Source organism: Monodelphis domestica, chromosome 1 (genome assembly GCF_027887165.1).
Source record: "Monodelphis domestica isolate mMonDom1 chromosome 1, mMonDom1.pri, whole genome shotgun sequence".
In the NCBI taxonomy this organism is placed as follows: domain Eukaryota; kingdom Metazoa; phylum Chordata; class Mammalia; order Didelphimorphia; family Didelphidae; genus Monodelphis; species Monodelphis domestica.
Genome location: NC_077227.1, coordinates 152,218,241 through 152,233,537, shown reverse-complemented (window position 1 = coordinate 152,233,537; position 15,297 = coordinate 152,218,241). Strand labels below are relative to the sequence as shown.

General features: G+C 36.5%; 1 protein-coding gene across 15 annotated transcripts in view; it reads right to left on the bottom strand.

Annotated features, from left to right (window-relative positions):
• The window catches only part of TLN2 (talin 2), a 596,702-nt gene that overhangs the window by 250,376 nt on the left and 331,029 nt on the right, over positions 1-15,297 (bottom strand). For all 15 annotated transcript variants that reach the window (XM_056808077.1, XM_056808019.1, XM_056808054.1 and 12 more), the window contains 3 exons: positions 14,073-14,244; positions 3,422-3,519; positions 1,848-1,977 (listed from right to left, as the gene is read on the bottom strand). In XM_056808077.1, the coding sequence (XP_056664055.1) occupies positions 1,848-1,977; positions 3,422-3,519; positions 14,073-14,208 (364 nt within the window). In that variant the 5' untranslated portion in view covers positions 14,209-14,244. The remainder of the gene's footprint in view (positions 1-1,847; positions 1,978-3,421; positions 3,520-14,072; positions 14,245-15,297) is intronic.

Here is a 15,297-nt window from a genome sequence, read left to right as displayed (position 1 = left end):
TAGGGAACAACAAAAAGCAGAGCAGCTAGGTTAGATAGATATAGATATATGTGTGAAGAACACAGTATTTTAAAATGAGGAAATATTGAGTTGGAATCATGAAACAAATTCCTTATTATCTATGAACCTGAATAAGTTCTTTAACCTATGTGCCTCAGTTTTCTGATATGTAAAATTGGGGTCATGAAGGAACATGGTAATCATTTCCAAGAGGTACAGAGGATATACATACATGCATGTATTTATGTGTATACACATATACTAACATACATACACATATACAAGACTATATAATTTGCATAAATCATCTGTCTCTGTGTATATACATACATACATATATATATATATATATATACAATCATTCTCATACATACAGTCATTGAGGGAATTTATTTTGCTAGACTGTGCAAAATTTTAACAAGAAATTCATTTTTCTTTTAAATGTGGGGTAGAGGGTAGAGATATAAAATATAGTTGACCTTTAAAAAAATAAATAATAAATAAATAAAATATATTTTACATTTACATTACAAAAAATAAATAAAATAAAAATAAATAAAAAAATAAACAGATGGGGATGCCACAGATGTGAAACACTTCAGACACTTTTAGATTAGATTGTTTTACTGTGTTATAAGAGACCTGTCACAAAGTGGAATAATTTGCAAATGTTTGTAAAAAAAAATAACCCATCAATGAAATTTAAAAGAAAAGGAAAGAAGGAAAAGAAGGTAAAAGGAAAAAATAATTAAAAGGAAAGAAAGACAAAGAGAAAAAGAAAAGGAAAGAGAAGAAAAGAGGAGACAAGAAGAGACAATATAGAAGAGAAGAGGAAAAGAGACCACACAACCATTTATAGAAATGTAAAAAGGATTCTTGTACTGAGTGGGCAATTAGAATAAATAATGTTAGGGTCACAGAATTTTAAAGCTGGAAGGAAATTAATTTATTCCAATCACTCTCTAAAGGTGAATAAATTAGAGACTTCCTCCTCCCTTGGGGATAAAGTGACTTGACAGGGGTTAAATATGTACTTAGTAGCAGAGGAAGAATTCAATCCTCTATTCTTCCCATTGTATTTTGATACCTCTTTTATGTCCCTTACCACCACAACAAGCATGTAGACAATGGTGTAAGGTATCATGGAAGAAATACTGGATAAAAGCTTGCACTAGAGTCAGAAAAATCTGGACTCAAATGCCACCTCTGAGCATTCCAGGCTGAGTGACTAGAAGAAAGCAATTAACTTCTGTGTCCTAGGAAACTCTAAGTCACAGGAGTGATGCCTCCCAGCTTTAGTAGAGGGAGCTTTCTCATAAGAGAGTTCTGGAAACCAACAAAATTGCCGAACTTGTCACTATCCTCTTTAAGGCTCATAAAACAATTTCTATATATTCTCATATTTGATCCTTTTAACATATCTCTGACAAGTATGCAGCACAGGTGTATTATATTCAGTTTATAGGTGGGGAGATTTAAAAGTAGGGGATTGATTTGCCCATGGTTAATTTCTTCACTATTAATGTCAGAAGCAGAATGAGCACCTGATTTCTCCATCTTCCCAAGTCCAGTCCAGAGCTCTTTCTATTTTATGACTAATTTTAATCTTACTTCCTTACATTCTTTGAAGGATAGCTATACACTTTTAAATCTTCCTTAACTGAACTACTTAAGATTGGGAGGATAATATTCATTGGACATCTCAATTTTTAGAGAAATAACAATTTCAGTAGCTCTACATGGGCTGGGGGTGGGAACTAGATCCTTGAAGCACTGGGCAGGATGTGAGCATACAGGGTGAAAAAAAGACATCCCATAAAGTTTGAGGCAGGCATTGGAAATCTCACCTATCCTGCTACAAATCGTGACCAGTAATTCCCCAACAGTTTTAGAATCATCCACCATCACTGTCTTCACTGATCCATCCAGCATCCGTATTTTCTGAGGTCTTTGTTTCTTTTTATATTCCAAAATATCCTAGAGCACAAACCACACAAACATTTTACAGCTGCTGTCCCTGGATAGAAATGTAGTTTTTGAGTAAAGCAGGAATTCTTACTTAACTTTTTTTTGGGTGGCATAGGCCATGTTTGGCAGTCAGATGAAGTTTAAGGACTGCCTTCTTAGAACATTTTTAAATGCATAAAATCATATTCATAGGATGATAAATGAAATCAATTATATTGAAATACAATTATCAAAATATATTTTTAAAAGTTTATACAATCTAGTTAAAGAGGCATTGGAATAGAGGCAGGCATAAAATGAACAATGTTAGTTACTTTCAAAGGTAACCTTTTCTAAATGGAGGCACTTTTGCTCCAAAGATACTTAATAGACTTCAATTTCTAATTCAAAATCAATTCATTAGTGCTTAGTAATTACTTTAATAAAGAAAAAACACCAATTCTGCTTAAATCGTATCACAGTAATTGTAGCTTACAATTACTCAAGACTTTGTTTGATCCATGGCTTATGTCCTATCCAACTAGGATTAGTTTGTTTTGATATTTGGGGAAGATTCTTCAGAGGAAAGAAATTACAATCTGAGAATTTTCCAAAAAAGACTTGATAAGAGTCCCTTTTTCCTCATGTTCAAAGTAAAGACCAAACAAAGGATAATGGGCCTGGGAGCCATATTTGTATATGTACAAATAAGCGACTTTATCTTTGTTATGACTCCCCAAAATGCCATAGTGGACAAAAGATCTTTCCTGGACAACATATGTGCTATGCTTACAGTGGAGTTTTCACTGAGTTTTAACCAATCTAATTTGTCCACTCCAGTTGCTGGCCTTCATGCATCACAGAGCTATTATCTTAGGGGTGATTAAACTGAAAGGAATGTTTAACCCCTTTTCACAGCCTCCCCCTCTTTCCAAACATTTCTTTTTGCATGAAAATGACTTGTTGTTATTAAAATTGCTTTGTTGCTTTATAGAAGATTCCAGATTCAGATGCAAAAGATATTCCAGTCCCCTCTACCCAAAATGATCAGAGAAATTTAATTTAACTTTCAAATACATTTTTCCAACCTTTATTCTTTACTCTCTGTCTCATTAATAATTCCAAGAATATCCCCATAATATTCACCAGGAGATGCCTCATCAAAACTTCTGGCTACAGAACTAGGCAGGAAATAGGACCATACAACTGGGGTGTAGAAACTATTTAAAACACACACACCCAAGGCTACTCCTATGCCCCTGTGGACTTTTGAGAATTTGTACTGTTGACATTTCCTAACACCCTCAAGCCTCCCCTTCAAAGAAAATTAGGAGTGTTTGAGAATAAGTGTATTGCCCTGGGATCAAAACAAATGATATATTTTTTCTTCCCCTCCAAATCCAGCAATATTTGCTCTCATTAGAAAGCCCAAGGATAAAGGGCCCCAGGAAAACAAGAATGGAAAGAAACATACCCCATTCCGCAGCATGTAGTAGTCCAGCGTTCTGCCTGCTTCCAACCAAATGCCTTTCCTGGGATCCTCATCGGATAGGAATAAGCCATAGTCAGAAGCTGAGAATTAAAAATAAGAAAATCAGGAACACAGCAACTTGGAGACCTTAGAAGATCGAATAATGTATGCACTGGCTTCTGTGCATTAAGTCTGTTGACTTGGCAAATGTACTGGCATCCTTCTTAACAGGAGAGAAATATTTACTTTTGGCAGCTGTGGGCAGGGTCTTTTGATGACAACACAAGCTGTATTCAGTACTCAAGCAGATCAGTAGGCATAGGAGCTGAGCTGCTGAAGTAATAAATCCAAATACGATTATGTTTCATTAAGTCCCTAGGCTGAAAAGTTATGTTGAACATTGGGGGAATACTCCAAGACAAAACAATCCAAGCTCAACAGCCGAAGTTGGCCCCCTTCCCTATCAGGACGGGTCCTTCTGACCAGGGATCCAAACGCCCGGAGGAGCTCTTCAAAGGTCTTTTTGCCCCAACTCTTTGCCTCTCCAATCAGTCCTGCCAACGACTTCAAGACTAATCTTTCTTTTGCATAAATTCGGTCATAGGACCCCTCTGAGTATCTTGAGTGATTCTTTACCGTCTGCTAAACAAAGTCTGAAATCCTTTGCTTGGCCAACAAAGCCCTTGTCACCATCTTGCCTCAAATCCCACCCTTTCAGAGGACCTAAGCAAAATGAACATAGCTCTAGTCATAACAGACTGTTCTCTCAGCTTGCCACCCCAAACACTTCTTCCTTGCCTTACACTCCTCCATACAAAAGATCCCGTTTTCTTTTATCCTTTCCCCCATTCCTTTAGAACCCAATTGAAATGACCTCTCCCCACCGAACTCATGGAACCTTTGTAGATGCCCCTGGTCACGAGGGACCTTCTCCCTTGGACCTTAGACTTTCTGAATCTCTTTCATGCACTTCTGCAATATATCAGTTAAGAATAACCCTATCACCAAGTGGATTCCAGTGTAGGTCTGACCTCAACTTTACATCTCCATTGGAGTTCAATACGATACTCGACACAAAATAAGCAATGACAAGTCAACTAGTGAATTGAATGGAATGTTTAACTCCATAAGGATAAGATGGATTATAAGCACACAACAGAGAAAATGGCAAGAATCACAGCTGTTTCAGATCGAAGATTAAGCAACACAACTCAAAGAGAACTTAGGCAGATGTTCAGGTCAGACCTTCAATCGTCATCCCACTGCCTCACCTCTAGAACTTTCCTAAATGTTTGGTATCAGAAAGACGGATGACTTAAAGGCACCTACAAAATCCATTTCTCAACTTACTCCTTGTGCTAGACCTTTTCCAAAGGAGCCTAAGTTCACTCATAAACTAGAGGAGAAGGCATGAATTATGGTTCCAAAGAAGCTTTAGGTACCCTTTTAGAAACAAGTCTAGGAGGCCCAAGAGAGGTTGAGTCTTCAGTATCTCTGAAATTGGCAAATGCTATTCGTTAAATGTTTAATGTTCACACCAGATCTAGACAATAATTAGACTCCAGAAAAATAAAAGGGAAAAAAGAATCAGACAGGAGAAATAAGAAGGAAGAAGTATTCAGAGAAGAGATGGTGACAGGGGAGGATTAGAATCGCAGAAGGGAAGATATGTGGAGTGTGTGTGTGTGTGTGTGTGTTGGGAAAGGAGATTAGAGTGTTAAAATATCTATTTCTAGCTGCATCTATTATAATTCACTAGCTATTTTGTATAAATTTTAAAAAGAAAATGTTTCTACAGAAATTTCTCTTCATGTAGATCAAATCTTTGGATTCTAAATCTTTGAACTTCACTTATTTGATTTATAGACTTTAAGATTGTAAGACACATTTTCCATACCTGGAAGACTAATTCCCTGTCAACATGGGTTTTTTTATTTCTGAGCTGTGAGGCATAAAAAACATAATGAAAGTACAAGAGGAGTGAGAAAAGAAAAAACAAAACCAAATAAGGCTCCTAATTTACATGATGATCCATGGGCTTACTAGTTTCAATTAGTAATGAAAAATGGACATGTCATTACCTATTTTTAAATAACATTGAAATATCATGAAGCCCTAAGAAGGGCTAAGCTGATAAAAATTGTCTTTGTTCTTAATGACAGCCTAAGAAATAGTAACAAACTTCTTGAAGTTAAAAGCAATGGGAGATTTTTATACAAATCAAAATTTGGGTTTACGCTGTATACAATGTCCAAGCCAGCAATAATTTTTCAGAACAAACTTTCCCTGATTTATAGTCTACTTTCATGCTAGAAGAGATTGCTATTTGGGTTAAGGAGTTATTTGGCAGCTAGGTGGCACAAAGGATGGGATTTTAGACTTGAAATGAAGAAGAACTGAATTCAGATATGACTTTAATCATTTGGCTCAGTGTGTGACCCTGAGCACTGGTCTGCCTCAATTTCCTTATCTGTATCTCACCTATATCAAAGGGTTGTTGTAAAGATTAAATAAGCTGATATTTGTAAAGTGCTTTACAAACATTAAAGAACCTTATAAATGTCAGCTGCTCAAAATAATAGTAATAATAATAATGATAATACTGTTAATCATTAACATTGCAAAATTATATACTCAAGGAAATACTGAATACAATGTTAGACTTTGTGAGTAACTTCCTCTTGGAACTTTAGTAGCTTCAATTCAAATTTTTAAAAATGTATTAACACTACATAAACCATTTATTCTAAGTTATTTACTGTTACTGTAGACTATGGAAAGTCACAATCTCAGAGCGGTCAAAATTATGGATAAAGAGAGATATAGAGTGGATTTAAATAGACTGTAAAACATAATGACTCATGACTCAAGAGGAAAAATTAAGAGATTTTACAGATATGACTGAGCAAAAAAGGAGATGGATCATATATGGAACAAGAGAGAAATAATGGAGAGTCAATTTATAGCTTAATCAACAATTATTTACTACACACATTCTAATTGCCAGGTTCTGTGTGAGGTTCTGCATATATAAGGACAAATAGGAAGAATTCCCCATCCTGAAGAAGCTCATGTGCTCTTTGCAGAAATAGGTTCAAATATTAAATATGTAGAAATTACATAGAAAGTAAGCATAAATAAACATGTTCATTTAGAAGCTCTAAAGGAAGGCTTTCCACCCAGTGGTACACTCCAGAGGTAATAAGCATATCCCTGAGATCATGGATGTATCAAAGCATGTGCAAAGCACTGCGCTCAGTGCTGGGGGACACAGAGGAAGAATGTGAAAGACACCCTCGTGGAATCTGTAGTCTGACTTTAGTAATGGGATGCGGGGCAAGAGATACAGAACATATAAAAACAAGCCATATCAAGGATGAATTAAGAAGGTCAAAAGAGATTTTGATCAAATATTTCAATAAGGCTTGAAATGGCTTTAATATGACTTGTGTGGGTTAGGGTGTGTGTGAGGAATGGAGAAAGAGAGATGGATAAGATAACAGAAGGCAGGTCCAGAAGGAAGAGGAGAATTTCAAAACAATACGGAAGACGAGGAAAGCTAGGCAAGAGAGATGGCCTGGACCAATGACAGAATCAGGAGAAAAAAGAAGGAAGTCAGGGAATACTTTGGGTATAAGGCATAGCTATTAAGGGAAGAAGAATAAGACAAAGTTGAAAATGAAAATCTGACCCAGAGCACGCAGACTATACACCATGCTTTTGTCAAGCAAAAGAGTTTGAAGGCTGTCTTAGAGGTAAGAGCAAATCAGAGAAGGTTTGTGTGATTAATTAAGAAGATTAATTTGGCAAGTGTAGGAAGGATAGATGGGAAAGAGGGGATTCTGCAGACAGGGAGAATGGTTAGGAGCCTAAAATAACAATACAGATAAGAGGTGAAAGAGGTATAACTAGGATGGTGATCAAGTGACCAGAGAAGACAGAAATAAAAGATATAATAGAAGCAAGCCCCCATAAAGTCCTACTCCGAGGCATTACTGTGACACGAAGGTGAATATGGATGTTGGAAGCAAGGCAGTGGTAGCCTGAACAATGCTGAAAGAGCCTGAATTATAGCTCGCTGTGTCTGAAGTCTAGAGATCATCTTAGCTGGGAACAGAGAAGGTTTTTACCAACAGCTGGTTAGTAGAAGATGAAAAATTTGGCAATGGGAACCCCAGAAACAAAGAAAAACACTAAATGGTACTAGTGCCTTGGTGATTCCTTCTGCTTTTGAACTGATGGAGGTAGAGTGGTAGAAAGGGGGCACAAGGTGCTAAAAATCAAATAGTTTTTAAGTTAGCTATAAACATTAATTTTATGTCAGTACTATAAATATTCTCCTTGAACAAAGATCAATGATTTGATAAAGGGAGAAATAAATCATATTAATATAAACATTCTCACTATGTATAAAACAAAACCAGAAAATATAAGTAAGTTCCATCTAAAATTTGTTGGAGTTCTTACCTTGGGATCAGTGAATTTTCTTTTTAAAATATTTTGATAAATACATTTCTATATAATTAGTTTTCCTCATAACCTTAAATATTTCATTTTATGCATTTAAAATATTATTCTGAGAAAAGGCCCATAGGTTTCACCAAACTTCCAAAGGTATTCAGGATACAGAAAAGGTTCACAATCCATGATCTAAATGGAAAGATGACTCAAGTTCTTCTTGAAGAATGAAATTTAAAAGCTGGTATAGTTTATTTTGTCATGTGGCCTATAGTAGTAGTAGTCTCTTGGTAACCGAGGATGACGATTGTCTTTGTGCGTTTTTGTGCACAGACACTTGTGCATGAAGATTTAAGTGGAAAAGTCGGTGCACAGAGACAGTCCCACTCTCTCGGCGTTGGAAGCCTGGGTCCAGTGGCACAAAAAGTCGTTACACCTGGAGACTTCCTCAGCTGCATTGGATGGCCATGTTGTCTTTTGTCCTCCAACACACCCTGAGCACTCCACAGTGCTTTGCTGCGTCGCCCTCTCAGCTGTTGAACCTTCTTATTGGTTTCTTCCGTCTGTTCCGCCGAAGCAGTCTTCACATGCTGGGTGAGCAAAGCCCTGGTTCACCAGGGGTCAACGACCCAATGGCTACCCTCACAAGGTTTAGCCAGCCTGTTGAAGCCGTTGCCCGGGGTGTGGCCGCTGCCGCATGCTAGCAGCTACTGGGAGCCACAAGTGAGAGCTGGGTGTCAGGTGAGGGTCAGAGGCTGGAGAGCTGCCCTAGGAGGGCACGACAAGCCCTCCATACCAGAGATACACAAAACATTCTGTAAGACACTTGACTAACTTGTCTTATAACCCTCAGGATAAGAAAATGAGGCAGCTGAAACAGATTAGGACGAGGTAAAAGATATCTACTCTGGAGGTAAAATGATTTTGAAAGCACTGGGTAAGTTTTTAAGCCATCTTAAAGGGCACAAGATATCAAATGATTAGAAAAAAATTAAAGAGGATATGAGTAGCTCCCTTAAAAGGCAATGATGAAGATATCAGAAATTGCCAGTGAATAATTTAGGTGAATAATGACAAGAAATGACTTTAAAATATGAAAATCATTGTATAAAGTGCATACTTTACACAGTTAGATTTTACCATGTTAGTCATTCAAAAGGATAAATACAAGAATGCTATCACAAACATTCCAACTACACCTGCTGACAGTGAATAAGCAAAATGTGGGAAAGACAGTGACATGGACTATTGTCATTCACTACAGAAATTTAGCTGATAAAAGATAATCAAAAACAAAGATAAATAAAAAGAGCCCAAACATTACCATGGTAAACAAAAATTTTTCTCTCTCTGAAAAGTGGAAAGTCATGTGATTATGAGCTCAAAGAAGATCCCATTTTACAAAATAGTAAATAGTTGGTTGGTACATAAGTTTTAATAAAGTTTGACGGTGAGGTATGAATAAGCCTAAGCATTCCATGAGCACTAAAAGATGAAAGTGGGACAAAAACAAAAAGAAGTAATGTCGAGCAGAATTTCTAAAGGGATGAATTTTCTTAGTCTCTGATAAGTGGAACTATTATACTTGCACCTCAAGTCCTGATGCCATATGAAATAATAATAACGATAAATACAATAAATACAATGAAAAAGAAAGAGTGGCTATACTAGACCAAGAAGATGAAACAATTTGGAAAACAAAGAGGGATGAAATTTTTATGATATCTCAAAGAAGGTAAAATAATAGATGATTAGGGAAAAAATTCATTATGGTATTAGTTCCCCCATCTCAAAAGACAAGAAAAAAGAAATTAAGACCAATTTATATTGCCTACTTTCTAAAAAAATGACCTATGTAAGAATACTTGCTGGAATTAGGAAAAAAGAAGTGGTTATGTTCTGAGAAGAAAAAACATGTCAACAGTATTTTACAAACAATTGACTAAAAGGGGCCCAGACTCTAAGATCCTATTTACTTTATTTATTATTATATCATATAAGATTTCTTAATAGGTAAAACCACAGACACAACTTTACCCAATGATACTTTGACAATCAAAATAGTAAAATGGACTGCAAAACTCAGCAAAGGCATTTATCTTGGTCAGGAATGGTATCTTGCATAGGTGCAACAGTAAGAATTACCTATAGCCAATAAAGGATTCAAGGTGCTCTTGTTTGCTAATATTGTACTTTTGCTTCTATCAAATCCTTTAGAACTAAATGAACTCTGAACTTGGCAGTAAAAGTCATGATGATTCAAAAGAGTCCCACCTAACAATCATCAGAGGCTAAACCAAACAATGATTGACTACTCAGATTATGACATACAGTTGAATAGGAAGTCCATTCAGTTAATTCACCAACTATCTTGAGGAACTACTGCAAATAAGAAATGAGCTGCCCAGAACTGAATTGTAAAAGTAGAATAGACTGCAACTGGGAAATTACATGGTGATTTTAATGATCACAAGCTGTTCCCTTTATACAAAAATCCATTTGAAAACACTAATATTCATCCATTGATGCCATATGGCTACAAATCATGAAATACAACAAGCTCAGAATAATAAAAATTTCAGGTAACCAAAAAGGCAATGGAGAGAAAAAAGTTGGGTTTAAGAAGTCTAAAGCACTGCCCAACAATGACTTATGTGCAATAATGAGTTATCTTGAATTGAACAAACAGATAATAAAGTAAGCATTTACATGTACAATGTTGAACAGAAGAAAATGATTACATATGAAACTCAGAATCTCTTTTGTATAGCTTGCAATAATCTGCATAAAAGATATCATCCAGGAAATGTAGGGAAAGAAAAAAAGCTGGGAGGAAATAAAAGGGGAGGATCAGAAGGTGTGAGTTGCAGATGGACAACCTCAGTTGCTTTAATGGTACACACATTAACAAGGAGCAAAACTGGGGGAGAGCTAGGTGGCTCAGTGGATTAAGAACCAGGAGTAGAGACTAGAAGTCCTGGGTTCAAATATGACCTCCGACACTTCCTAGCTTTGCCAATTAACACTCATTGCCTGGCTCTTAATGCTCTTTTGCCTTGGAAGCTACACACACACACACACACACACACACATATATATATATACACACATATATATACATACATACATATATATAATTGACTCTAAGACAGAAGGAGAGAGAGGGAGAGAGGGGGAGGGAGGAAAGGAGGGAGAGAAAGACAGACAGACAGAGAGAGACAGAGAGAGACCAGAGAGAGAGAGAGAGAGAGAGAGAGAGAGAGAGAGAGAGAGAGATGGTAGAAGACCATGAGCTCAAAGAAGATCCTATTGTAAATAGTGGATTGGTAAATAAGTTTTGATAAAGTTTGATGGTGAGGTATGAATAAGCCTAAGCATTCTATGAGCATTAAAAGATGAAAGTGGAACAATAAACAAAAAAAGTGATGTCAAGCAGGATTTCTTGTTGAGAGAAAGAGAGAAGGAAGGAAGGAAGGAAGGAAGGAAGGAAGGAAGGAAGGAAGGAAGGAAGGAAGGAAGGAAGGAAGGAAGGAAGGAAGGAAGGAAGGAAGGAAGGAAGGAAGGAAGGAAGGAAGGAAGGAAGGAAGAGATTTCAAGATCATTAAGTACATTATCTGCAATACTGATGAGAGGATATAGACAAGAACTAGACTGGATGTGAAGTAATGAATTATTTATTATCTTCACCATTGGAAGGAGTGTATCAATGAGGTCATAGATCTCTTGCAGTATTTAAATATTGAAATCATAAGGTTTTGGCAACTGATTGTATGTGGGGAAGGATGAGGGGCAGAGAAGGAGTAAAAATTACTCTGGGGATTCGTGCCTATAATTTAGAGTAGATAACTATCTACTGTAAATATTTATAATGGTGACCAATTAACTAATGTAAACAATAAATGTACTAATCTGATAACCATGTCAAAATCAATTACATGCAAAACTTCCAAGAAATGAATTTGAAAATATTAACATGGAAATAATTCAAACAAGTATGGCCTTAAATACAATCTGTAATAATATAAATTGCTTGGCTTTTAAGCCAAGAAAAATAACTTCTTACAGTTCTGTCTTTTGACAACTGGCATCTCTTTAGGAAGAAATTTGAAGTGGTGATTTTCATAGTTTCAGAATCTTGATATGATGTCTGCTAAGTTCATGTGTGTTGTGTTTATAGAAACATTGAGCAGACTGTGAAAAGCTGTCATACAACAACTGTTAACTATTATTCCATGGTTTTAAACACCAAGAAAAATAAATTAATGGTTACAATAACAATCAGATTGTGCTTGCATAGAATCTTAGGTTTTTTCTTTTGCTTTTTTTGGAGGGTGGTGGTGGTACAGAGAATGTTGTTTCCCAATCTGACCCAGGCTGGAGATACAGTGATCACTCACAAAGCCAATCCCCAAAATTATTATCACAGAAGCTTGAATTTATTAATCCATTTTTCTGTTCTCGGTCATTTTGGCCCTCCTTAGTCTGAACTTAGTGTGGACAACTAAGTGGCTTTTGTCTTTCTGCAGATGTGAATTCTCAAATCAAGCGATTCATCAGCCTCAGTTTCTACAGCATCATCACTACAGCTGTGCATCACCACCATCATGTCTATGTACTTAACATTTTTCATTCTCTAATGCCACTCTTGCATTGTAGGTAATAATATAATGAACAGTAACACATATCCATAGCTTTTTAAAGTTACCAATGTATTTTCATAACCATAGCTTAAAGGAAATGGAAAGGCAGCTAGGTATCTCAGTGGATGGATTGCCAGACTAGAAGAAGGGAGGTCCTGGGTTCAAATCTGGCCTCAGATACTTCCTCACTGTATGACCCTGGTCAAGTCACTTAGCCCTAACTGCTTAGCCCTTACCACTCTTCTGCCTTACAACCAATACTCAGAATCGATTCCAAGACAGAAAGTAAGGATTTAAAATAAACAATAAGGAAATGGAATAACCTGGTGGGAAAGGGAGGATGAAAACTAAAAGAGAGTGATATGGTCAGACACATATTAGGAAAAATGTTTTGACATCTTTGAGATCATTGGCAACTAAAAAGCTCAGTGAACAGAAAGTTAGACTTGAGTTCAAATGCAGTCAAAGTGTAACCTTGGGAAGGGTATTTAGCCACTTCCTGCCTCAGTTTCTTCTTCTATAAAAGGGGGATAATAAAAGTACCTCCTTTCCCAGCCTTGTTATGAGGATCAAATGAGATAATATCAGTAACATGCTCCGCACAGTACCTGGCACATAGTAGACAATATATAAATATTTGCTATTATTATGATGAGTAGAATAGAGAATATAGGGGGTGCATACGGGTGAGAAGACCATTTCCTACTTTATTTCAATAGTCCATGAAAGAGAAGATGGTACTAATATTCTAAGAGGAATAATTCAAGAGAGAGATGAATTGACAGGGACTGCTAACCAAATGGAGAACAAGGGAGAAAGAATTGACAATGCCTGGGAGACAGAGAATGATGGACATCAATAAAAACAGGAAAACCGAGAAGAACCTTTTTTGGAAAAAAAAAAAGAGAGAGAATGATGTTAGTTTTGGACACCTCAGTGGGATAGGCTTAGAAATACATTGCGGGGGAGCTGTCCAACAGGTCTGTGAAAGAAGAAGTAGGAGAGAGGAAAATTGGGTTATATCTCAATTCTAATAGCCACTTGCAATGTAACCACAGACAAATGATCTGAACCTCAATTTTCTCAATTTTTCTCTTCCAAATGGGAAAACTTGCAATATCTGCATCACAAAGATGTTCGGGTGGGGGGGGGAGGACTTTATAAACTCTCTAGAAATTGAATTAACTTAATTATGAGAAAGAACACTATCTACATCCAGAGAAAGAACTGAGGGAGTAGAAACACAGAAGGAAAACATATGATTGATCACATGGTTTGGTGGGGATACGATTGAGGATGTTGGCTTTAAAGGATTGCTCTATTGCAAATATTAATAATATGGAAATAGGTTTTAAACAATGCTACATGTAAAACCCAGCAGAATTGCTTGTTGGCCACAGGAGAGTGGTGGGAGGAGGGGAGAGAAAGAGCATAAATCATGTAACCATGGAAAAATATTCTAAATTAATTAATTAAATAAATGGAAAATTAAAAAATTAAAAAATGGAATTAACAGTAATGCACCTTGCAAATTTAAAAAATAACTCATGACTTACCTTGTCCAGTTTGTGCCTCAGGTACCCGCTCCCTAATGACTCGGCAGGCATCATACACCGCCGTTGATGGTTCAAACTGCATTGTTTTCACTACATTGCAGTGGCGGACACAAATCTTTAATGACAAGGCCACCATTTTTTGAGGTGATTTGAAGACTCCCCCTCACGATTGCTGAAAAACATGAAAATGCACATTAGGATTTTTTGGACATTTGTTGGCCCAAAGAGGCAGCATGATATAGTGAATGTGTACAGGAGGTAGCTAGATAGCACCATAAAGGACAGAGCCCGGAGCCTGGACAGGGCAGTTGGTGGCTTAGTGGATAGAGAGCTGGGCCTAGAAATGGGAGGTCCTGGGTTCAAATTTGACAACAGATACTTCCTAGGCATGGAACCCTAAATGCCAAACCCATACCACTCTTCTGCCTCAAAATTCTTATGGATTCTAAACAATCTAAGTACTGATTCTAAAACAGAAGGTAACTTTTTTTTTAAAAGATCAAAATGAAGTAACTGAAATAATAGTATCCATTTTAAATATGTCCTAACTAAAGACACATGTAAAACCCAGTGGAATTGTGCGTCAGATATGGGAGGGGGTTGGAGGGAGGGTAGGGAAAGAACATGATTTTTGCAATCCTGAAAAAATACTCTAAATTAATCAATTAAATAAAAATTTTAAAAATGTGGAAAAAAATTAGTATCCATTTTAATGGGGCATTTGGGCTAAAAAAATACTATCTCATTCTCAAAGACACTCTTTGAGGTAGGGAGTGCTACAGGCATCATTACCTGCATTTTTAAAAAAAAAAGGCGTGGAGAGATTAGGTAATCTAGTATCAGAGGCAAGATTTGAACCTCAAAGGTCTCTCCCAAATTCATGTCAAACTTTACTTTCTTGGGCAATTGAGAAATGAAATGTAAGCTGGTATTATTATTATTAATGAAGCAGAATGAGAGACTTCATCCTGAAATAGGCTACCTAACTTTATTCACCTCTGGAGATAATAACAACTCATGTTTGGTGCATGAACCATAGTTCATGTTGGAATTTTCTTCTAGCTAAAGAGATCAAGAAATAGTGGTTTAGACTAATTCATGAGATAACTTATTTTATATTTGCTCAATTTAATTCAGGGTTCAGTTTGGGGTTTTCTTGAAAAAGATACTGGAGTGATTTGTCATTTCCTTCTCTAGGGCATTTTACAGATGGGGAAACAGAGGC